Source organism: Dendropsophus ebraccatus, chromosome 12 (assembly GCF_027789765.1).
Source record: "Dendropsophus ebraccatus isolate aDenEbr1 chromosome 12, aDenEbr1.pat, whole genome shotgun sequence".
Lineage (NCBI taxonomy): Eukaryota > Metazoa > Chordata > Amphibia > Anura > Hylidae > Dendropsophus > Dendropsophus ebraccatus.
The window spans coordinates 86,845,134-86,870,237 of record NC_091465.1 but is presented as its reverse complement, the minus strand read 5'-3'; the positions used below and the strand labels follow the sequence as shown (position 1 = coordinate 86,870,237).

The window sequence follows — 25,104 nt, the reverse complement described above, 5'->3', positions numbered from 1 at the left end:
GAGGAGAGCAGGGTGACAACCAGTAATAACTATCCATGGGGGAAAGCAGAGTGACAACCAGCAATCACTATCCATAGTGGAGAGCAGGGTGACAACCAGCAATCACTATCCATAGAGGAGAGCAGGGTGACAACCAGCAATCACTATCTATAGAGGAGGGCAGGGTGACAACCAACAATCACTATCCATAGAGGGGGGCAGGGTGACAACCAGTAACATCTATCCATAGAGGAGAGCAGAGTGACAACCAGTAATCACTATCCATATAGAAGAGCAGGGTGACAACCAGTAACATCTATCCATAGAGGAGAGCAGGGTGACAACCAGCAATCACTATCCATAGTGGAGAGCAGGGTGACAACCAGCAATCACTATCCATAGCGGAGAGCAGGGTGACAACCAGCAATCACTATCTATAGAGGAGGGCAGGGTGACAACCAACAATCACTATCCATAGAGGAGGGCAGGGTGACAACCAGTAACATCTATCCATAGAGGAGAGCAGAGTGACAACCAGTAATCACTATCCATATAGAAGAGCAGGGTGACAACCAGTAACATCTATCCATAGAGGAGAGCAGGGTGACAACCAGTAATAACTATCCATTGAGGAGAGCAGGGTGACAACCAGTAACATCTATCTATAGAGGAGAGCAGGGTGACGACCAGTAACATCTATCCATAGAGGAGAGCAGGGTGACAACCAGTTATCACTATCCATAGAGGAGAGCAGGGTGACAACCAGTAATTACTATCCATAGAGGAGAGCAGGGTGACAACCAGCAATCACTCCATAGAGGAGGACAGGGTGACAACCAGTAACATCTATGCATAGAGGAGAGCAGGGTGACAACCAGTTATCACTATCTATAGAGGAGAGCAGGGTGACAACTAGCAATCACTATCCATAGAGGAGAGCAGGGTGACAACCAGCAATCACTATCCATAGAGGAGAGCAGGGTGACAACCAGTAACATCTATCCATAGAGGAGAGCAGAGTGACAACCAGTAATCACTATCCATATAGAAGAGCAGGGTGACAACCAGTAACATCTATCCATAGAGGAGAGCAGGGTGACAACCAGTAATAACTATCCATGGAGGAGAGCAGGGTGACAACCAGCAATCACTATCCATAGAGGAGAGCAGGGTGACAACTAGCAATCACTATCCATAGAGGAGGGCAGGGTGACAACCAGCAATCACTATCCATAGAGGAGAGCAGGGTGACAACCAGCAATCACTATCCATAGCGGAGAGCAGGGTGACAACCAGCAATCACTATCCATAGAGAAGAGCAGAGTGACAACCAGTAACATCTATCTATAGAGGAGAGCAGGGTGACAACCAGCAGTCACTATCCATAGAGGAGAGCAGGGTGACAACCAGTAATAACTATCCATGGGGGAAAGCAGAGTGACAACCAGCAATCACTATCCATAGTGGAGAGCAGGGTGACAACCAGCAATCACTATCCATAGAGGAGAGCAGGGTGACAACCAGCAATCACTATCTATAGAGGAGGGCAGGGTGACAACCAACAATCACTATCCATAGAGGGGAGCAGAGTGACAACCAGTAACATCTATCCATAGAGGAGAGCAGAGTGACAACCAGTAATCACTATCCATATAGAAGAGCAGGGTGACAACCAGTAACATCTATCCATAGAGGAGAGCAGGGTGACAACCAGCAATCACTATCCATAGTGGAGAGCAGGGTGACAACCAGCAATCACTATCCATAGAGGAGAGCAGGGTGACAACTAGCAAGGGTGACAACTAGCAATCACTATCCATAGAGGAGAGCAGGGTGACAACTAGCAATCACTATCCATAGAAGAGAGCAGGGTGACAACCAGTTATCACTATCTATAGAGGAGAGCAGGGTGACAACTAGCAATCACTATCCATAGAGGAGAGCAGGGTGACAACTAGCAATCACTATCCATAGAGGAGCGTAGGGTGACAACCAGCAATCACTATCCATAGAGGAGAGCAGGGTGACAACTAGCAATCACTATCCATAGAGGAGAGCAGGGTGACAACTAGCAATCACTCCATAGAGGAGCGCAGGGTGACAACCAGTAACATCTATCTATAGAGGAGAGCAGGGTGACAACTAGCAATCACTATCCATAGAGGAGAGCAGAGTGACAACTAGCAATCACTATCCATAGAGGAGGGCAGGGTGACAACCAGTATGTCTGTAATCACTATAGAGGAGAGCAGGGTGACAACCACTATGTCTGTAATCACTATAGAGGAGAGCAGGGTGACAACCACTATGTCTGTAATCACTATAGAGGAGAGCAGGGTGACAACCAGTAGGACTGTTGTGTTACTCCTCACACCGGGGTTGTCACCCGTTTCTCCATGGCCGGTGACCGGGGGTTCCGGTTATTGTAGTAATCCCCGGGCACTTGTAGATAATTACATCTGTATAGAGGAGCTCCGGGACAGGACAATGGGCGGCATTCACTCCGCCGGAGATCAAAGGCTGTAGGAGCACGGGCTGGACTGCGCCTTTAAGAGCTGCGGGGGGCGGGGCCAGGCTGCGGCATGAATGAGCAGGAGCCGCGCGGTGCGGGAGGCAGAAGTGCTGGAAGTTGTGAGGGGAGAGAAGAGCCCGGACCATGAGCCCCTCCAGAGCCGGAGCCCTGCCGCTCCTCCTCCTCACCGGCAACGTGCTCCTCACCCTGCAGACCACCGAAGGTGAGTGCCCTGCCTGCGCTACCGGAGCGGCTTCTCACCACCGATTATTCCTGCTGGACTGTGCGGCGCCGGGCTCAGCTTGTGGCTCCTGGATGGAGGGGCCCCGCTGGATAACACTGAGAGATGGACCTGGGGGTCTGTGAGGCCGGCACAGCATCGGGGGTCCCTGCTGTAGGGGGGTTGTGGCCGTGCTGGGGGCAACACTGGCTGCGGGTCACTATGTGGTGGTCTGTGAGCTGGCACAGGGTGGGTGACATGGTGGGGGGCTCTGGTGAGCTGGCACAGGGTGGGTGACATGGTGGGGGGCTCTGGTGAGCTGGCACAGGGTGGGTGACATAGTGGGGGGCTCTGGTGAGCTGGCACAGGGTGGGTGACATTGGGGGGCTCTGGTGAGCTGGCACAGGGTGGGTGACATAGTGGGGGGCTCTGGTGAGCTGGCACAGGGTGGGTGACATGGTGGGGGGCTCTGGTGAGCTGGCACAGGGTGGGGGGCTCTGGTGAGCTGGCACAGGGTGGGTGACATGGTGGGGGGCTCTGGTGAGCTGGCACAGGGTGGGTGACATGGGGGGGGGGGGCTCTGATGAGCTGGCACAGGGTGGGTGACATAGTGGGGGGCTCTGGTGAGCTGGCACAGGGTGGGTGACATGGTGGGGGGCTCTGGTGAGCTGGCACAGGGTGGGTGACATAGTGGGGGGCTCTGGTGAGCTGGCACAGGGTGGGTGACATGGTGGGGGGCTCTGGTGAGCTGGCACAGGGTGGGTGACATAGTGGGGGGCTCTGGTGAGCTGGCACAGGGTGGGTGACATGGTGGGGGGCTCTGGTGAGCTGGCACATGGTGGGGGGGCTCTGGTGAGCTGGCACAGGGTGGGTGACATTGTTGGGGGGGGTCTGGTGAGCTGGCACAGGGTGGGTGACATGGTTGGGGGGTCTGAGCTGCTGCAGGGTGGGTGACCTTGTTGGGGCCTCTGGTGAGCTGGCACAGGGTGGGTGACATGGTTGGGGGGTCTCTGGTGAGCTGGAACAGGGTGGGTGACATAGTTGGGGGGTCTCTGGTGAGCTGGCACAGGGTGGGTGACATGGTTGGGGGGTCGCTGGTGAGCTGGCACAGAGTTGGCGCAGCTCACATTATTGCCACACTGCAGCAGCGACAGGGTTAATCATTGCTCAGTTAACCCCTTGCTGTCTTTTCCATTAAGCCAATGACTCAGTAGTTACCTGAGCCAAACCCAAGCAGTGTAGTAATCCGGCCCGCTGGGGGCCGAGCAGGCGGGCGCTGCACCTCAGGAGTCCCCGGGCCTTCCCTGTCAGGTCTCACCCTCTGCCTCTCGTATATACCTGTGGAGCTACAAGGCCCAGCATGTCTGTGTGTGTATATATATATATATTTCTCACCCCTGATCTCTCCATGTAATCTTAATGAGGATTAAGTAATGAGATCAGATGTGTAAAAGTGTAAAGATGTGCGGAGCCAAATATAGAAGTGGGGGAGCTGCCTGGTCTAAAGGCTGGCAGTGCCAGGGGAAGATCTGTGCCAGGCAGCAAACCCCTGAGACCTGAGGGATCCCCCATAGGCAGAGTGTCAGCTCTGTGGCTCAGGGTCCCCATAGAGACATGTGATTTGTTTGGCTCTATATATAGGGGTCCGGGTACAGTACCCCTCACAGTCCGCTCTTAATGCCGCTCTGTTCCGTTCTTTCCACACACAATGGCCTCTTGTGTCCGGCGTTTCATGCTGCGGTTTTGCAATTTTCTTTTAGTCCCTTCACTGATTCTGAGTGTAAAGTGTGACGGTGTGACCGGAGCGGGCATGTGACCGCAGCGACAGGAGGTGAGCCCATCGAGACGGGCGCCACCGCTTACATAAGGCTCTGCCACCACCACTCCTTTAGATTTTGCTATTATATAAGTTTATATTAGTTTGGGGTCTGATTCTTCTCAATCAGCCGTTAGATTCAGACGTTCCTAATTTACCCAAAAAGTTGTGTATGACGCTCTAAGGCCTGGGACTGTATCCAACTGTAACTGAGCTGCTTCCCACCTAGACAGGGTAACCCTAAGTCTTCCCTTCTTCTGAAACGGTGCCTGGAGCAAATCCCTAAAATTCTGGATTTAGACTAACGCAAAATTTTAAGGCGTTTCAGAACAAATTTGGGTTGCCCTGACTAGACTGTCGGCATGGGACTGGGCCCCAGAGCTTACAATCTAAGGCCCATGTGTTCTCTGTGGTTTTTAAACTTGTTGACACCTGAACTTTGTCTCTTCGGGAATAAATATAGTCTATCTACGGTGCAATCGGACGCACCTAGCTATATGTGGTGTGATAGAATGCCCCCCAATGGCTGTATGTGGTTCGATCGGACACTCCGGCCATGGCTGTATGGGGTGTGACCGGACCCCCTGCTATGGCTGTCTGTGGTGTGATAGAATGCCCCCCTCCCAATGGCTGTAAGTGGTGTGATCGGACGCCCCTGCCACGGCTGTATGTGGTGTGATAGAATGCCCCCCTCCCAATGGCTGTAAGTGGTGTGATCGGACGCCCCTGCCACGGCTGTATGTGGTGTGATTAAACGCCCCTGCCACGGCTGTATGTGGTGTGATAGAATGCTCCCCCCCCAATGGCTGTATGTGGTGTGATAGAATGCTCCCCCCCCCAATGGCTGTATGTGGTGTGATAGAATGCTCCCCCCCCAATGGCTGTATGTGGTGTGATAGAATGTTCCCCCCCCAATGGCTGTATGTGGTGTGATCGGACGCCCCTTCCATGGCTGTGTGTGGTGTGATAGAATGCTCCCCCCCAATGGCTGTATGTGGTGTGATCGGACGCCCCTTCCGTGGCTGTGTGTGGTGTGATAGAATGCTCCCCCCCAATGGCTGTATGTGGTGTGATAGAATGCTCCCCCCCAATGGCTGTATGTGGTGTGATAGAATGTTCCCCCCCCCAATGGCTGTATGTGGTGTGATCGGACGCCCCTTCCATGGCTGTATGTGGTGTGATAGAATGCTCCCCCCCAATGGCTGTATGTGGTGTGATAGAATGCTCCCCCCCCCCAATGGCTGTATGTGGTGTGATAGAATGCTCCCCCCCCAATGGCTGTATGTGGTGTGATAGAATGCTCCCCCCCCCCCAATGGCTGTATGTGGTGTGATAGAATGCTCCCCCCCCCCAATGGCTGTATGTGGTGTGATAGAATGCTCCCCCCCCCAATGGCTGTATGTGGTGTGATAGAATGTCCCCCCCCCCCCAATGGCTGTATGTGGTGTGATAGAATGCTCCCCCCCCCAATGGCTGTATGTGGTGTGATAGAATGCTCCCCCCCCCCAATGGCTGTATGTGGTGTGATAGAATGTCCCCCCCCCCAATGGCTGTATGTGGTGTGATAGAATGTTCCCCCCCCCCAATGGCTGTATGTGGTGTGATCGGACGCCCCTTCCATGGCTGTATGTGGTGTGATAGAATGCTCCCCCCCCAATGGCTGTATGTGGTGTGATAGAATGCTCCCCCCCCCCAATGGCTGTATGTGGTGTGATAGAATGCTCCCCCCCCAATGGCTGTATGTGGTGTGATAGAATGTCCCCCCCCCCCCCCCCAATGGCTGTATGTGGTGTGATAGAATGTTCCCCCCCCCCCCCCCCAATGGCTGTATGTGGTGTGATAGAATGTTCCCCCCCCCAATGGCTGTATGTGGTGTGATTAAACGCACCTGCCACGGCTGTATGTGGTGTGATAGAATGCTCCCCCCCCCCCAATGGCTGTATGTGGTGTGATAGAATGCCCCCCTCCCAATGGCTGTGTGTGGTGTGATCGGACGCCCCTGCCATGGCTGTGTGTGGTGTGATAGAATGCTCCCCCCCCCCCAATGGCTGTATGTGATGTGATCGGACGCCCCTGCCATGGCGGTATTGTGGTGTGATCGGAACACCCCCCCCCCCCCACACACACACACACACACACACACACTTGGCTGTGTGTAGTGCAATCGGACGCACCTGGCTATATGTGGTGTGATAGAATGCCCCCCTCCCAATGGCTGTATGTGGTTCGATCGGATGCCCCTGCCACTGCTGTATGTGGTGTGATAAAATGCTCCCCCCCAATGGCTGTATGTGGTGTGATCGGACGCCCCTGCCATGGCTGTATTGTGGTGTGATGGGCCCCCCCCCCACACACACACACACACACACTTGGCTGTGTGTAGTGTGATTGGACGCCCCCATCTTCGCTGTATGTGGTGTGATCGGATGCCCCCACCTCACTTGGCTGTATGTGGTGTGATCGGACGCCCCCACCCCCACATGGCTATATGTGGTGTGATCGGATGCCCCTGCCATGGCTGTATTGTGGTGTGATGGGCCCCCCCACCCCCACATGGCTGTATGTGGTGTGATTGGATGCCCTTGTCTGTGCCATGTGATTGTCGCCACTACGCATAGCACAAGAGCTAACAATCCAACCTGAGTGATACCAGGACAGGGGGTGAGCAGTCATACAACATATGTAGTGTGTGTATGTATATATATAATACCTATCCCGGATGGTGGGCACCATGAGGCCACTTCTCTGGCATTCAGGCCGGAAATGTTTGTGAAGTCACCGTAGAGATCGGGGTGCGGCCCTGATTCACACTGAGGAATGCCGAGCCGCTGTCAGTGACGTCTCCCCTCCCCCATGGTCATAAAGGTGTAAAACCAACCTTTGTTTTCCCAGAACCATAAAATACGAGTGTGTCATCCTGAGGGCCCGAACTGTGGCCCTCTGACCATAAACCCCCGGAGCAGTGGGCTCTAATCTGTGACTGTTGTGTTACTACAACTCCCAGCATGCTCAGACACATTGTCTGTCCTGGCTTGCTGGGAGCTGTAGTTTTGCAGCAGGTGTAGACCACTGCCCTAAAGAGAGCCTGAAATAGACTGTGTATAGATTTGCCATTCAGGAGTCTGGGACAGCTGGGTTATAATCAGAGCAAGGGTGTCCAATCACCGTGGCAGGGTGAAAGTAAGGATTTACCCCCTCTAGGCGTGACACGTCTCTTCTAATTTGATAAAGGGGTCCCTGTACCCCGAAACGCATAGTTTTATTTGGGATATTAAATGTACTTTTAACAGAGGTACTAACCTCTGCCTTCATCTGTAACCGCTGGTCAGCGCCTAGAGGGGGTAAATCCTTACTTTCACCCTGCCACGGTGATTGGACACCCTTTCCCTGAATATCCCTGTTGGAACCCAGTGGCTCTGGATCCCTCCAACAACACGTACTCCCGGCAGCTCTGGCTTTCTGTTCTTCACTGATAGCGTGCATAGATGTTGTGCTCTTAGTACAACATCCCAAGGTGAGCGTATATAGTACAACATCCCAAGGTGAGCGTATATAGTAAAGTACTTGTTCACCCTTGTCTCCCAGTTTTCACCCTATGGCGCCCTGCAAATTTCTTTTCAGCCGTTACATGAGCTGGGTTATAATGGCAGCTTATGTCTTTCTCACAACCAGACTTGCTGTGTATTTCCTTGAGTGGAACTTTAGGGTATAAACACACACACCGTATACGCAGCGTATTTACTGCTGCGATACGCAGCAAATACGCAGCAAATATGCAGCAGATTAGATCTAAATAACTGAACACAGCATCAAATCTGCACCATCAAATCTGCTGCAGATCTGCTGCGTATCTGCAGCGTATACGGTGTGTGTTTGTACCCTTAATGTATTTAGGTCTATATACACCTTGTGGTTGTTCATGCTGATGTGGCCACTAGGGGGCGCTGTTAATCTAGATGCCTCAGCAGAGTAATGAAAATGGCGTCTTCCGGCGCTAACACCTGTCGTGATTGTCAGGATACCGGAGAAGGTGTTTGGCATAATCTCCTCTTATCCATCTCCGGCGCGGACAGTTTGGCGGCGGAGGCGATCGGGTTGCAGATAATGTCTCTTCTTCCTTCACTTCACGTTTTTTGGCTCTGGTGTGTTGGCCGGACATGAAAGCTTAGTGGGGGAGAAGTAAAAGGTGCGCTTCCAGAATGTGTATAGCGGGGGAGGTGACGAGAGCAAGAATTACAGGTGCTCACATTCCTCTACAACCCTCCGACATGTTTCACGGTCTGAGCAGACTCTTCAGATACCGAGGCGCCCTGCGCCTCACTGGTGTGTCAGCTCCTGGATACTGTTCCTAGATTGCAAGCTCTGCGGGTGATGATGATGATGATGGGCGTTTGAGTCAGCTGCAGACTATGCCGGCTCTGTCGCTGGTGACATGCTCTTCTTCTATGTCTTATTCATTCACATTCCTGCTGCCCCATTCATGTATAATCACAGGGTGTACATGGCCTCTCATCTGTTTACTGCCTGAATGGCAGGGGATGGGGGCGCGGCGTACTTGGGGTGGGGGAGGGGACTAGCGCTGACCTCCCCCGGGATGATTTTTTCCTTTAATGATAATGAAGAGAACAGAGGTACAGCTGTGTCTCCTGTCCTCCCACCTGAGCAGCCATCCCTCCGCCTCCCACTCTACAACCATTGTGAATGATGAGTGTTGTAGTTGTGCAAAGGTTGGGTATCACTGCTGTGTCAGGGCATGCTGCGGGTTGTAGTTGTGCAACAGGCGAAGCATTGCTGTCAGGGCATGCTGGTAGTAGTAGTTGTTATAAACCAGCTGGAAAGTCTCCGATCAGGGGCTACTGCTATAGGTGGTCTTGACTTAGGATTGGGTTGCTCTATACCACAAGTATCAAACTCAGGCCCTCCAGCTGTTACAAAGCTACAACTCCTATCATGTCTGGACAGCTAAAGCTCATACCTATCCAGGCATGATGGGAATTGTAGTTTTGTAACAGCTGGAGGGCCTCAATTTGATACTCCTGCTTACAGGGCAGATGGTGATTGGTTCCGATCATGTGACCATTGAGATATCATTGGTACCATCCAGCATGGTGCCAGAGATGTGTATGCCAGATGTGTCATGTCATGTGACCAGTCTCATAGCCATGACCTGGAAGAGCAGGACCCATCAGAGACCACGCCGCCCCCCCTGTGGACAAGTGTCCGATCAGATAAAGGAACCAAATCCTTCTCCATCTGATGAATCCAGTGACCTGAGGACCACCTACCGGTGTGCAGCTCCATAGGAGGTCGTATGTAACCTATGTGATCAGAGGAACCTCCGGGATTATCTGATCAGAGAGGAATGAGACATGCCGGGGCCTGTACAGGGCGGGCCACGCTGCCGCTCTTCCTGCCCATGACACGGATGGAAGTGTTGCATTGTGTTTGTGGTGAAGTCACTGCATGTAAGAGGAACATTTCCTGCGGGGATGGATGTGTTTTCTGGGATCAGTTTGAGGATGGGGGGGGGGGGTCCGGAGGATGGAAAGTCTGCGGCTGCCATCACCTGTCATGCGGTGGCGCCGTACGATAATACATTCACCTGCACCTTTCTGGAAAGTCTGCAGAGGGACACAGCTGTGCAGGGACAGACCGGATTGGCACTGCCGCCCCTTATTTTTATACCAGAAGCCAAACCCCCATATACACCATCACTACGGGTCGGTCATGTCAGCTGAGACCGGTCCTTTATATCGGCCCCCGGTAGTGCCCTGGTCCTGGTGGTCCCCCCGCATTGGCCAGCTATTTGGGGGGGATGAGGGGTATAATCAGCTGATTGTTAATCATCATCACAGGTCTGGTGATGCTTCTTCTCGTTCTCAGCTCCTCCGCACACACATCAGTGTAATATTCACAGGAGAGAAATTGTGCAAATACCTTGTGAAATCCTCTGCTCGCCATCCACATGAATCACAGCAATCCTTAGGGTTCCAGGAAGATGTACATGTAGCAGGACTGGGTGACAGGGGGTGCCACAGCGTGGCATAAGTCTATACAATGTAGGTGAAAGGCGGCGCCATAGCGTGGCATCAGTCCATACAATGTGGGTGACAGGGGGAGCCACACCATAGCATCAGTCCATACAATGTGGGTGGCAGGGGGCGCCACAGCATGACATCAGTCCATACAATTTGGGTGAAGGAGAGCCACAGCGTGGCATCAGTCAATACAATGTGGGTGGCAGGGGGTGCCACAGCATGGCATCAGTCCATACAATGTAGGTGACTGGTGGCACCACAGCATGGCATCAGTCCATACAATGTAGGTGACGGGTGGCACCACAGCATGACATCAGTCCATACAATTTGGGTGAAGGAGAGCCACAGCGTGGCATCAGTCAATACAATGTGGGTGGCAGGGGGTGCCACAGCATGGCATCAGTCCATACAATGTAGGTGACGGGTGGCACCACAGCATGGCATCAGTCCATACAATGTAGGTGACGGGTGGCACCACAGCATGACATCAGTCCATACTTTGTGGGTGATCCCTGTAGTTGTGGGTGTTACTGAGCCCGGGTGGTAGAGGAGGCAGCTCCACCCAGGCCCGATCCTCCAGCATGCTGAGCTATTTGCATTGGCAGTGTTTATCAAGGGAGGGGGAGCTGGCACCAGGACGGTGAACGCACCTGACATTGCAGGCATAGGCCAGGGTCATACCGGATCTGCTCGTCTGAGATCCAAAACCCAAGTGTTTCCACTCCTCAGAGATGACTGCTGTTACCTGCACTATGGGGGAGCACATATATCTATGGGGAGGCAGATGTCCATAGCACAGACCACATATACATAGGCCCTGCCATTCACCAGTCCGGGCTCCATAGACTTTCCTTCACAAGTTCACGTATCCTATGGACGAGCAATGCCTCCTGTACTAGGGAATGATCCCTCCCCTGTTTGTCTGTTCAGATGGCAACGTGCTGGTAGTTTTTTGTTTCATGGCGTCTGGGGAAGGGGGGGGTAGTAGTACGTTTTTTTGCCGGAGCCGGGGTTCTGAGTGGAGAACCTGATCTCGGCGATTCTTCTTCCAGTGAGTCAGCTTTTCTGATGCTCTCTGCCAGATGTTGAGCTCCACAAGCTGCCCTGAGATTCCCTTGCTGACACGGCGGTGTGCCCACGGCTGTGGTTTTGGCTCGGTGTTGTGCGCTGGTCTGGACATGTGATTAGAGTTATTAAACGGTGGAGGAATGCGGGCGCACGGACAGGTTACATAACTGCACAGCTGGATTTTATTAATTACTATATGTGCCAGCTCCAGTGTACAGACTTGGGATCATGCTGGTACTTGTAGTGAACCTTATTTGAGCAGTCTGAACCCCACACATAGAGTCCAGGGGTCTTTGTTTTGTTTTTTTTGCTAACCTCCAGCTTCTTCTCCTTTCTTTCAGTCATGCTGTTGGATTTCGAGAAGATGAAGGGAGAGAGCGGCTGGCTCACCAACCCATTTGGCAAAGGGGTAAGTAGAAGGCTCTCACGCATGGCCTCCTGTTATATCTGTGGCTCCTTGTGTCGCCCTTCACCTCCTATATGGGTGAGAGATGGTGTTTGCCTTTCCTGCAGCCTCGACCATTCACCGGAATTTTTTCCGATGGTTACATGAAACATGTTTGCCCAGTTTAATCATTAGCTGCTGATCCCATAGAAGGGAAGGGTTCTGGGCTGATCCTAAAAATCGCACTCGCACTGCATGTACGGGGCTATAGGAAGTCTTAAATAGTCATGGCCTCTTAAAGGGGATTTCCGCCTTCAGCTGGCAAAAAGAGCGTGACACAACAGAAATGTCAACTATGGCTGTGGGTCTGGTCAGAAATTGGTTCTCGGTGGAATTGTCCTTTAAATTTTCACATTTAGATTATTACCCAGAATCCTTCAGACGGGCTGCTGCCTTATTGGTGTCATACATTAGCGGACCACCTGTTCCTTTCCTCATGGAGGAGGTAATGAAGGGGTTAATTGATATGATGACAGCCATAATCCCAGGGACTTGTCCTAATCAGCTGCCATTTAGCGCTAGCCATGACCTTGCGGGGTCAAGTGGCCGCTCCCACATGTGGCAGATCCTTGAAGATAATACCAAGCATCTTATTAGCTATCGGGCCTGTAATTGTAGTGTTTGGCCTGAAGCTCTGGAGGTAATTGGGGTGGTGGACGTGGGAAAGTCGCTGACCGTGAATTGCCGCTGCTTAGTCTCAGGAACAAGGAATAAAATGTTCTGGGAACCTTTATGGCGGAAGCCGATAGATGCCTCCAGCCAGTGTTGTCTGACGTTCTCCTCTTCTGTCTCTTGTAGTGGGATCTCCTTCCGGACTGGAGGAACGGGAGCGCCATCTTCATGTATACTGTCTGCAACGTGCAGGAAGGCGAGCAGGATAACTGGCTCCGCACCAGCTGGATCTACCGCAGCGAGGCACAGCGCATCTTCATTGAGCTGCACTTTACCGTCCGCGACTGCAACAGCTTTTCCGGTGTTTCGGGGGCTTGTAAAGAAACTTTTAATCTGTACTATATGGAATCTGACGTGGACGTGGGCATCAACTTCCAGAAGCGTCTCTTCCGCAAGATCGACACGATCGCACCAGATGAAATTACCCTGCAGGACGACATTAATACCCGCAACCTAAAGCTAAATGTGGAAGTCCGATCGGTGGGAAAGTTAACTAAGAAGGGATTTTACTTGGCTTTCCAGGACATTGGCGCCTGTGTGGCGATTCTCTCCGTCCGTATCTACTATAAAAAGTGTCCAGGGGTTGTACAAGGAATGGCACTGTTTCCGGAGACTGTCGCAGGTGCCGACTCACAATCACTGGCAAAGGTTACAGGAAAGTGTGTGGAAAACTCTGTGCCGGTTGGTGGAGATGATCCCAGCATGCATTGCAATACAGATGGAGAATGGTTGGTGCTCATTGGACAGTGCATCTGTGAAGCTGGATACGAGAAAGTGGGGAACAAATGTCAAGGTAAAATATCCTGTAATAATTTAAATTTATTACTAACCTATGATAATAATAATAATAACTTAGCGCCACTAGATTCCGCAGCACTTTACAATTCTGGGGTACATACATAAACAAAAATAGACATTACAGAGAGATAATGGCGTATTACTTCAGAGCTGCACTCGCCATTCTAGAGATTCAAAGCTACTTTACCTGTAAAGTGTTTGTATTTGGCCTGTTGCATGTGTCAAATCCGTGCCCCCAGCTATATGTCTGTAGTTCTGCAACAGCTGGAGGAGATCAGATTTGACACTCATGCTTTAGGGATTTGTCATATCATCCTCAGAATAGGCTTTGTGCAATCAGAATAGTGAGTGCAGCTCTGAAGTATAATACAGGATGTAACTCAGGATCAGTAAGGTAATGTACACAGTGACCCCACCAGCAGAATAGTGAGTGAGGCTCTGAGGGGAAAATACAGGATGGAACTCAGGATCAGTAATGTATGTACACATGACACTGGTAGACTCTGAGCTCCCGGGGTCTGTCAGGTTCTCGACGCCGTTGGGATAAAATGGCTGTTACTGATGGCTGGCTCCGTGGCTCTGTAGATACGGTGACTATAAGCTGAGATTTCTAGGACCGGAATGTGTTGCTGGTCCAGCGAGGTACTAGTGACGCTGCACAGCTGAGCAGGTTGTTGTGTGGGGAATGGGCGATCACTGTGATTGATCACATGATTCTCTGTGTGACTTATACATCTCCTCCTCCTACCTGATAGTTTGTGTCCTCGGGTCAGAGGTGACTTAACTAGACAATAAGCGTTCCTCTAAGCTAGCACAAAATGGTGACATTGAGGAGCAAACCTTGAAGCTCCGCAGCTCCAAGCATATACGGGACAGCTCACGGCAGTGGAGACATATTGTGAACATGATGGCGGCAGAATGTGCAGCGGGTTATTAGCACCCGATTTTAGGCAGAGAGGGGCTGTCCCCTCCCACTCCACAGCCAGAGATTGTCAGAAGCCTGGACATAATGAGAACCAGGTTGTTTGTCTGATCTGAGCGCAGGAGGAGATGACGGGAGCCGCAGGTGGCGCTCCACCCCAGGACTGCAGGGGTCTCTGTTTAGTTACGTCAGGAATGAAGGGCCGGGAGCTGCACGGAGGAGACCCCCGCTAGGAGGAGAAGACATTGCTCTGAGGAGGAGACCCTGCTATGCTCACACATCAAAGGTTATGCTATGATGTATGTACCCGTAACATCAGGTCACTGCAGATCTGTGGCCTGCTTCCTGCCGCTCCCACAGTCTAATAAAGCCGCTTTCTTGCTGGGCCCCTTGGGGTCCATGCCCCCCGCCCCTTGCTGAGTCAGTACGTGCTGGCATGGTCTGCAGGGAGGGGACCCGGGGTTCTGGGAACGTGGCTCTGGAGCTGAATTGTGTTTATTTCTCTGTGGTCAGTACAAATTCCCATCACGTTCCCTCACCCCGGGCAAACCAAACCAATTCACAGATTTGTATTTACTTTTCTTTTTTTATGATTTTATTTTGGGTCTTTGTTTTTGGCCAGAAGCTTATTGTACAATTGTCTTGCAAATCGTTTTTCCCTCTACATCTCTGTATTGATCAGAAAATATGGCGCTGGCACAGGATGGAACAGACTTATTGGGTACACAAGTCTTAAGTGTGAACAGGTCTTTAATAAACACTGCTGTTATAATGGGAGGCCAGGGAGGCATCCTAAATGTGTCACCGGAGGAATCTGTGCGGACAGGTATCCATTCATCTCTGGCGAGCCGTGTCAGTGGGTGACAGGGCAGGGAGAAGCGACTCGCACCTCTTAGTCCTGTTCTCTCCTGTCAGGTGTCAGACCTTCAGGAAATGATATTTGGAGGCAGCTCTTCACCTCCAGCCGTATTGGGTTTCATTTCCGAAGATTTACGGCCGTGTGTAGAGAGGGGCCTGGATTCTTGCCAGGATAAAGTTCAGCGCCCATAATCCGCAGTTCATCCGGTGGCGGGGAGGTGTAAATGCCTCAGTTATAAGAGCTCCCTGTCACCAGCAGAGGCAGCCATATTGGCAGCGGAGTATTCTGAGGTCACGGTCACTCCCTGTATTGGGCCCATCGTGGGATAAATGTTATATATATCCTATTAACCTATCTGTATGGAGTCTGGAGCACCCTGGTCCACATCAGCCATGACTCAGTACAAAGGCATTCTGATCACAGGCCGTGGCCGCACAACTTGTATCGGAGGAGGGGGGTGTTCCTGGATAAGCGAGAATCGCAAAAGGAAACGCAGCTTCCTCTATACATCCTGGGGTCGTCAGGTTCACAGCAGCTTTTTCATCCACGTCAGATTGGGAACCCCCCGAACCAGGCAGCAAACAGGAAGCCAGGAATTGTGCGGGATATCCGATGTGGAGAGGCTGGAATTCTGTTCGGGATCGGAAGAAACAATGGCGCATATTAGAGAGAAAAGCCACCACTTCAGGACTTTCAGGATGAATCCTTAGGTTCCTGAACCATGTGTGATCCTCGCCATGCAGAATTGTCTCCTCAGGTCCACGAAGGGTTAATGCTGGGTTCCTGCAATGTAAATAAACACGGAGCTTTATTAAATAAGGAAACTCTTTCCTCCGCTCCTCTGCCAACTATGTAGCTGATTTTATCTCCCACCATGTGATGTGTTGTGGGGTGTGTGAAGGGATATGTGGCGCAGAGTAGGGTGTGGCGATGTTGCCTGGACTGCCCACTGCAGCAGGGGGCGCTATCGTATTGGAAGTGCATCTGTGCATAAGATCCAACCCTAAGTTCTCCAGCAAATGCAGAACTACAACTCCCAGCATGCTGTCTGGACTGGTTGTAGTTTTGCAACAGCTGGAGAGCACTGATGTAGAAGAGCACACCCGCACAATATCTATAGGGGGGATTTCAGGGATGAGGTGTTTTTTCCAGTCTGCGGGGGGGGGTGAAGGCGTCATGTTCTAACTTATCACAACCTCCACTTTCTGTTCTTACAAATAAAAACTTGTCCTGAGCTGATGACTTGGATTCCGATCAAGATTCTTCATGTTCTTGGAAGAAGAGCCGAGGCGGCCATACCCTTATCTCTCCAGCTGTGTGGGAGTGTGGGAGGAAGGTTGAGGATTGGAGAGGGGGGGGAGGTCTTGACCTTGACTGCTGCTCGGCAGCCTGCTGTACCCTACTCCCCCTCAGCGGGCATATTCTGTGCCAGGTGCCAGCTTATCACTACAGGACCCCCCAAATCTCAAGTGGCAGCACCCCTCAATGTGATAATTCTCCAGCTGCACGTGGAACAGTAGAAGTGCCCTCCACCCTTCACCAGGTTTACGTTTGTGGTGGCGGCAATACGGGGCAGCAGATCGGGCCCCAGCAGCTGGTTTGCAGACAAGGACAGGATTAACTTTCTCGATGTCCGACTAGATGTTTGGCTTCCATATAACAAATTGGAGTCAGAGGTCAGTATGAGAAAGTGGAGGGGGTGGGGGAGTCTGGACCTGGGGCCTTGGATGTTTGTACACCCCCCAGCAGCTGCACCAGCCATGTCTTGCCCCTCAGGCAGGGAGAGGTCACACTATGTACCTGTCAGAGGGGATTATCCCAGACAACAGGGAAACTGTCAAAACAGTGATGATCCGCAGAGCTGACGCTCTAATCCTGGGTCTCCCTGACTATAAGGTAAGAAGCACAGGCTCTGGAGATGGAGGCCGCCATTGCCTGTGGTGGGGTTAGAGCTGGGTTCTGGTCAGGAGGAATAGCTGCTATTGTCCTTGTGGTTTCCATCAGAGACCCCATGTTACTTTACATTCTTTTCGCATGCTACCAGTGAATGTGAACAAGGCCATAAGATCTCTATCAGAAGGATTGTAGACAGCTGTAATGTAATCCTTTATAATGGGTAAGTTGTGATGTCATGAACTGCCCCTCCTCCCGAATCGGAGTGTAACTTCATATAATAGTCCTCCGGCGCTCAGCCCGGTAGTGTGTTTGTCCAGCGCCCGTGCTTGATGTCTTGGGACGGTTGCCAGGGCTGGTGCCCGTTGTTGGGCGCTCAGTGTGTGGCTGCTATTTGTTTTAATGCAGGTTCCCACCCCCGCCGCAGCGGAGCGAGACCCTCCGTCCTTTGATGATTTTTCTAGGACAATGCAGCCGTCTCTCTCCAGCTATTTCCCACGGACGCGGACGCCTTGGTATCAGAATGTCTCCTTTTCAGGCTGTTCTGGGCCCTGCTCAAGTCCTGGGGGGCCCCCCGCTGCTGGCAGATGCTCCTGGCCCCTCCTCACTTATCCCCGCCATTGTCCTGCAATCCATTCAGCCACTCACAATGACTCCCGCTCGCTCTGGTGCTGAGATTGTTCTTTATGTTACTGCAGCCAACAAGCCGGGTCAAGAGTTTCCATTGACCTCCATCAATCTGTGCTGGGAAAGCTGAGTGACGTGAGGAGGTCGAGGGTATATGGCGTGTCTGCCCTCCATCTTGTCTCCTTTTCAGGGTTCCAGTCTCCCTGACTTCAGAGAAATTCATCAGACGTTGTCTAAATGAAGCAGCCTCCTCGCACTACTTTTGCACTGTTTCCCCCATTTGCACTATTCCCCCCCCCCCCCCCTTTTTTTGGACTACTTTTTGATTGATCTTTCTGTGTGCTCCTATTGGTTCACAGCCCATGTACCCAGGAACCCACCCATCACCCCCCCCCCCCCCCCCCAATTTCCTGGCTCCTGAAGCCTTTGATATTCTGACACTTGAGGCCATCATTGCAGCTCTCACTGGGGTTGTCACTCTGCTTTCCTAGGCTCCTGACTGGCACAGATCTGGCTGATGGGAATGCACTGGTTTTATGGAGGATCTCCGTTCTGTCCGTCCAGCTTCATCTTTTTTGCTCTGGGCAGGAAACCTGCATTTATTTTAAGGTCTTAAGCGCCCGCTACTCCTCCTAAGTATTCAAAGAGAATGGAGGGGGTGGGGGCAGGGATCTTGTCTTCTCCCTCTGTACTGCCTCCCTCCCCTCAGCTCCAGGTTTAGGACGTGCAGGTATTTAGTGGTTGACCCTCATTGCTATGTATGGAGAGGGGGTGGGCACATAAATAAATGAGGCGAGATGTGTCCGGGGTCCATAGCCTCTGCCGGCTGCAGCTTTCCATCTGTTTCTTATTTGTGTTATTTTGGCTTCTTTTTTTTTTTTTTTTTTTTTTTTTCAGCCGTCAGGTTCCTATAAAAGCATTGTAAAACCTCGGCATTGCGTTTACCTGTCTGGGCCTCGCATTATATTCCTGTCATAAAACCCAGGCCGACTCCTGGAGTACCGAGCCGCCCTCACATCTATGTTTTACGACCTCTCCGAGCTGCTTTCTGCGGCCTGATTGTTCGCCATTTACAAAAATTCCTGTCTAAAGAAAAGCGGAGAGCGCTGGGCCCCTGAGCGTCATACCGCAATGGAGGTCTCAGGTCAAGGAACTGGTTCAACAGGATGACTACGTCTCTTGTGAGATGACAGGAACCTCCATCTCCTGACCGGCTGAGTGTCATAGCAATGCGGTACTAGGGAGGCACAGTGTCGTAACCCACAATGATGAGAACGCAGAATACACATTCTTATCTCTGTATAATGAGCAGATCATATAGAACCAACCAACCTACATCATTGATCCCACAGTACATGCTGTATAAGGGTATGTGCACACTGAGGAATCCAGACAGAACCTCCGTCGCGGAATTCCCAGCTTACGCCCGCTTGCAGACTGCAGTGGGCACGCGCGTCTCTGCCCGTGTCATAGACTCCAATCTATGCACGGGCGGATTCCGCCCTTCGTCCAAAGAATGATCAAGTTCATTCTTTGGACAGAGGAAGGCATCCGCCTGTGTGTAGTAGAATGGCGTCTATGACAGAGGTTCCATCTGAATTCTTCAGTGTGCACATACCCTTATACTCCAGAGCTGCACTCACTATTCTGCTGGTGAGGTCACTGTGTACATACACTACATTACTGATCCTGAGTTACATCCTGTATTATACTCCAGAGCTGCACTCACTATTCTGCTGGTGAGGTCACTGTGTACATACACTACATTACTGATCCTGAGTTACATCCTGTATTATACTCCAGAGCTGCACTCACTATTCTGCTGGTAGATTCTAATAGTCTGTAGCCTATATAAGGATTCTAACCCATCTGACTCTTTCCCTGCAGCATGTAAGGCCGGATTCTTTAAAGCTGAAGCCTCTAACAGCCCCTGCCAGCCATGCCCTGACCACACTGAACCCTCTTCTGAAGGCGCTACTTCCTGTCTGTGCCAAGATGGCTACTTTCGAGCTGCTCTGGACCCGATCTCTTCTCCGTGCACCAGTGAGTGATGGAGGGTCTCGCTGTATTATGGGGACATGTTAACCCTTTGTGGACCACATTCTGACTGTCCCATTATGTTCCAGGTTCCCCATCTGCTCCTCGTGATCTCACAGTTGTTGGCACCGGATCTAAAATAATGTTGCACTGGTTGCCTCCCAGTAACAATGGAGGTCGAGAAGATGTTACCTATGTAGTCACTTGCGAGCAGTGTTTGCCTGAGCAGGGAGAGTGCCAGCCCTGTGATGCCAGCTTACGCTACTCTGAAAACCCTCTAAACCTGATAGGAACCTCATTGACAGTCAGCGACCTGGAGCCCCACCTCAACTACACGTTTACTGTAGAGGCCCGAAATGGAGTGTCCAGCACCAAATCTGGCCGCAGCTACACAACGCTGCGCGTCAGCGTCAACCAGACCGGTGAGCAGGCCCTCCGCCATGTACACTGTGTAGATAAATGTGGTGATAAAGTTGCATGAGGGTAAACTAACTAACTTTTACTTTTAGAACCACCGAAAGTGACTTCTGTGAACCTGGACAATCGCAGCAAGAACTCTCTGAGCCTGTCCTGGACCGTGTCTCCTCGCCAGCAGAACCGCATCCTGCGCTATGAAGTAGCCTACAATAAAAAGGTAAAGCTGACTGTACATCCTGAGGATTGGAGAGAGCGGCTCTGTCCATCGGGACGTGACCTTCTCATTAACCTCCATTGTCTTTCTGCAGAATGATGAGAAAAGTTACACCGTCCATCGATGTGAGGGGAACTCTGTAATACTGGGAAAACTCTCCCCGAGCACAGTATACGTTGTCCGAGTCCAGGCCCAAACCCCTGAAGCAGCAGGAACTTACAGCATGGAGTACGAGTTTGAGACCCTCCCTGATGGTGAGTATCAGTGACTTCATCCTGAGTGCACACTTATCACAGCAGAGTGTTTGTTACACTGTGTCTAGTCTCCACAAGCCTCAACACTGACACATGCTAACAAACCATCAGGACAAGAAAGAGATTGGTGCTTCCGCTGCGTTAATCCTTCAAAACATCATACATACTGATGCATTGTAACAAACCCTCAGCTCTGTGATCAAGATGGCTTATCCACTACAAGGTTACATAATTCTTCATTTGAGTCACATTTCTTATGGTTCTTGGTTTTGTTGTTTCACCTGTAGATCCAGAAGGGAGCAATCAGACAGCCATCATTGCCGGAGCAGCGACCGGCGTAGTCGTCATCATTGTGGTTATTGCCTTTGTGATTTTCATCCACCGCAGGTAAGCCGCCTGCCCCTCCGCCCATACATGACACTTCTTCCCTTCTCCTGTTTTTCTTGCCGTCTTCTCCTCGGGTTCACCACTCATTCTTTTCGTATTGCAGCAGGCGGAATAGTCGCAGTCGCCAATCCTCCGAGGACGTCTACTTCTCCAAATCCGGTGAGTGTCGGGAAGTTTTTCTATTGGTTTCGAGTTGGTTGTTGCCTTCTTCTTATGTTCAATGTTTTCCATATTTTGCTACAGAACAACTGAAACCTCTGAAGACTTACGTAGACCCCCACACGTATGAAGACCCCAACAAAGCTGTGCTGAAATTTACCACTGAAATCTCTCCCAATGCTGTTACCCGTCAAAAAGTTATTGGAGCAGGTAAGAGTCTGGTGCAGGTGATCAGGCTTATAATATGTGTACGGGGGATTGGCAATGCATTACAGGGTCTTAGCTCTCGGGGGCAGGAGAATTGTGACTGCAGCCTAAGATACAATATACAGGATAAGCCATATATTGTAAAAGTTCAGGCCATATATTGTGTTTAGGCCTCGTGTAGTCTCCTGGGTTGTGGCATAGACACGGTTAAGGCTGAGCGGAGATTAATATGCAGGAATCTGTTTTTCAGGAGAATTTGGAGAAGTTTATAAAGGGATCCTGAAGCTTCCCGGAAAGAAGGAGATTCCTGTGGCCATTAAAACTTTGAAGGCTGGGTACACTGAGAAGCAGCGCATAGACTTCCTGAGTGAAGCCAGCATCATGGGGCAGTTCTGTCACCACAACATCATCCGCCTGGAGGGCGTCGTGTCCAAATGTAAGAAGATGTCATGTCTGTATGTCCGGCTTCATTCATAGCCTTTGTTTCCTCTAAACCTGACTCATGGACGTTTTCTTTCTCCAGATAAACCAATGATGATCATCACAGAGCACATGGAAAACGGAGCCCTGGACAAGTTTCTGAAGGTAAGAACAAGAGCATTATGATCCGTCTCTGGTGTAGAGAATAATGGTGGTGGTGGGGGGTTGTATAAGAGGGCAATGACCTGTTGTGGTTTATATACAGAGTAACGTGGACAGTATAACATCATCAGAGTGTCATTATACTGGATGCCATGATAGAACAAAGCGTGTCGGACATCATTGCCAGAGATGACTGTACAGATTGTGGCTGACTCCTCCCCATTCTCATTCTGCAGGACAATGATGGCGAGTTCAGTGCCATCCAGCTGGTGGGCATGCTGCGGGGAATCGCTGCCGGCATGAAATATCTCTCTGAAATGAACTATGTTCATCGGGACCTGGCGGCTCGGAACATCCTAGTGAACAGCCAACTGGTGTGCAAGGTGTCAGACTTCGGACTGTCCAGAGTCCTGGAAGATGATCCCGAAGCCACATATACAACCAGTGTGAGTATACAGAGAGGGTTAGACTGGTCCGTACAGAGCAAGTCAGGATCAAGGGTGTGGAAAGTCAGGGAGGGAAAATTCCAGATTGACGTGAGACCCTCAATGTTCTAACCCTGTGGGGAGATGCACGTAGTCCATGATGCTGATTCTTTAAGTTAACATGAGAATATTTCAGGTTCCCCTTCGGGATTTGGATGCAGCTTGTTTTAGGATTAGCTTGTATTTCTTGGGTGGAGTTATTCTAGAGGGCAATCCATTGTCTGATCATGGGGCGTAGCAGCTTGGAGATGTTCCCTGAGACTCACCCTGCTCTTCTCATGTAGGGTGGCAAAATTCCAATCCGCTGGACGGCTCCTGAAGCAATCTCCTATAGGAAGTTTACATCTGCAAGTGATGTGTGGAGCTATGGCATTGTCATGTGGGAAGTGATGTCTTATGGTGAACGGCCCTACTGGGAAATGTCCAACCAGGAGGTAGGTGCACACCTCAGCACTGGATATTATAGACTATAGGTTTATACAGAGCTGTTAGCTGATGTGTAATACTAATCCCTCTCCCACAGGTCATGAAGGCTATTAATGAAGGATTCCGGCTACCAGCCCCTATGGACTGTCCCTCCGCCATCTACCAGCTGATGATGCAATGCTGGCAACAAGAACGGAACCGGCGGCCCAAGTTCCCTGACATTGTCAGTATTCTGGACAAGCTGATCCGGGCCCCTGACTCTCTGAAGACATTGGCTGACTTTGACCCAAGGTGGGTACCCCTCCGTCTAATACTTCTCCTCTTCCTAATAATACTCCTCCTCCTCCTCCTTATACTACTCATCTTTCTAATACTCCTACTCCTCTCCCTAATACTACTTCTACTACTTTGAATAATACTTTTCTTCCGAATACTACTACTCCCCCTCTTCTCCCTAACGCTGCTACTTCTCCTAATACTACTACTACTCTTCCTAATACTCCTCCTCCTAATACTCGTCCTCTTCCTAAAAGTACTCCTCCTCCTATTCCTCTCCCTAATACTACTTTGAATAATACTCCTCTTCCTAATACAACTCCTCCTCCTCCTAATATTATTACTCCTCCTCCTCTTCCTCCTCCTACACCTTTTACTCTTCTTACTTACATCCTTCCTTGACCTCTGACTCTTCTTCTCTCCCTCCTGTATGGACACTGATTGTAACCCAGGGCTGTGCTCTCCCCACAGGATCTCCATCCGTCTGCCCAGCACCAGCGGCTCGGAGGGCATGCCCTTCAGAACCATTGCTGAGTGGTTAGAATCCATCAAGATGCAGCAATACACTGAGTGCTTTATGTCCTCACAGTTCAACACCATGGACAAAATCATCATGATGCACCAAGAGTGAGTGTCTCATCTTGTGTATAGGAATGAGCTGTCAGCCATGCTCCTGAGACCCCTGTTCATATAGTGAGCTCTGATACAGCTTATCAGCCCCCAGATGTAAAGTAATGACCAGTTACCAGTCACTGACAGCAAGCAAAGCACTTGAAAATGGAAAAGGAACACCCAGTTTATTTAACCCTTTCCTGTGTTTCCTTTCCAGTGATGTCAAACAGCTGGGAATCCGCCTCCCTGGGCACCAGAAACGCATTGCCTTCAGTATCCTGGGGCTGAAGGAACAGGCTAGCCAAATGGGCATCCCCATCTAAGTGCCGCAAAAGAACTGGGGGGGATTAACCCTTGTGACTTATGACCAAACTTTCCTCATACTGCAGAGTACTGCAGGGGCCCGGACGTGGTGCAGGAGCAGGATTTCAGGAGCCACCCTGGTGTGTTTGGTTCTTGCTTTTCTCTGTGGTGCTGATTTGCCATTTGGAAGGTCTGCAGGGTGAGGCGGGAGGTACGCCATGTCTCTGGACCCTTGATTTCTTCCTGTGACAACGGACCCCGCTGATTGTACGCAGCTCCACTGCAGAATATGAAAGCACTTTCCTATGTTGTATAAACTTACATTTTTGGATAATTCATACCATTTGGCTATTGGGCAGATCCCACCACAGCCCCCACTGCCCCCCAGAGACGCAGACATCTGGCCTGTTACACACAACACCCCCTTTAGGCATTGCTGGAAATGACTGGCTGGCGTTGGTTTTGTCTATAATTTACATTGGACGAAGGAGCCATGGACTTTTTTTGATGTGCAGCAGCGTTGCTGTGACGGTACGAGCCGGGGGCCACATATCAGGAGCACAGATGTGATGTGTGCTCCATCCCGGGATATTCCGTAGCCTCCCCCATCCTCATGAGTCCCACGTTCCTGCAGGAAATTGCACAGCGTTTTATGGAGCCTCCTGCCCGGAGCGCAGCACAAGCGCCATCTCTAAGTGCCTGATGATGATGATGATGATGATTTTTTGTTTTCTAACTTATGCTCTGTGCCTTTTTGTATCAGCTTCTCCTTGCTCAGTGTTAATGCTGTACATTTGTCCTAATTATTTATTTTTTTATATTTATTGATAGGTTTTGCGGATGCTGGTTATAAGATTTTCTCAGAAATAAATCAGCACAATAGTTTTTCAAAAAGA

The 25,104-nt window shown here is 50.9% G+C and overlaps 1 protein-coding gene across 1 annotated transcript; it reads left to right on the top strand.

Annotated features, from left to right (window-relative positions):
• The first annotated feature begins 1,213 nt into the window (after window positions 1–1,213).
• Window positions 1,214–25,104, top strand: EPHA2 (EPH receptor A2). The gene is made up of 17 exons (XM_069949075.1): window positions 1,214–2,714; window positions 11,975–12,042; window positions 12,877–13,543; window positions 19,737–19,892; window positions 19,976–20,308; window positions 20,396–20,520; window positions 20,612–20,771; window positions 21,059–21,158; window positions 21,262–21,317; window positions 21,402–21,527; window positions 21,775–21,960; window positions 22,048–22,109; window positions 22,343–22,552; window positions 22,876–23,025; window positions 23,115–23,308; window positions 23,765–23,920; window positions 24,123–25,104. The coding sequence occupies exons 1-17, from the start codon at window positions 2,636–2,638 to the stop codon at window positions 24,226–24,228; spliced, it is 2,934 nt and encodes a 977-aa protein (XP_069805176.1). The 5' UTR covers window positions 1,214–2,635; the 3' UTR covers window positions 24,229–25,104.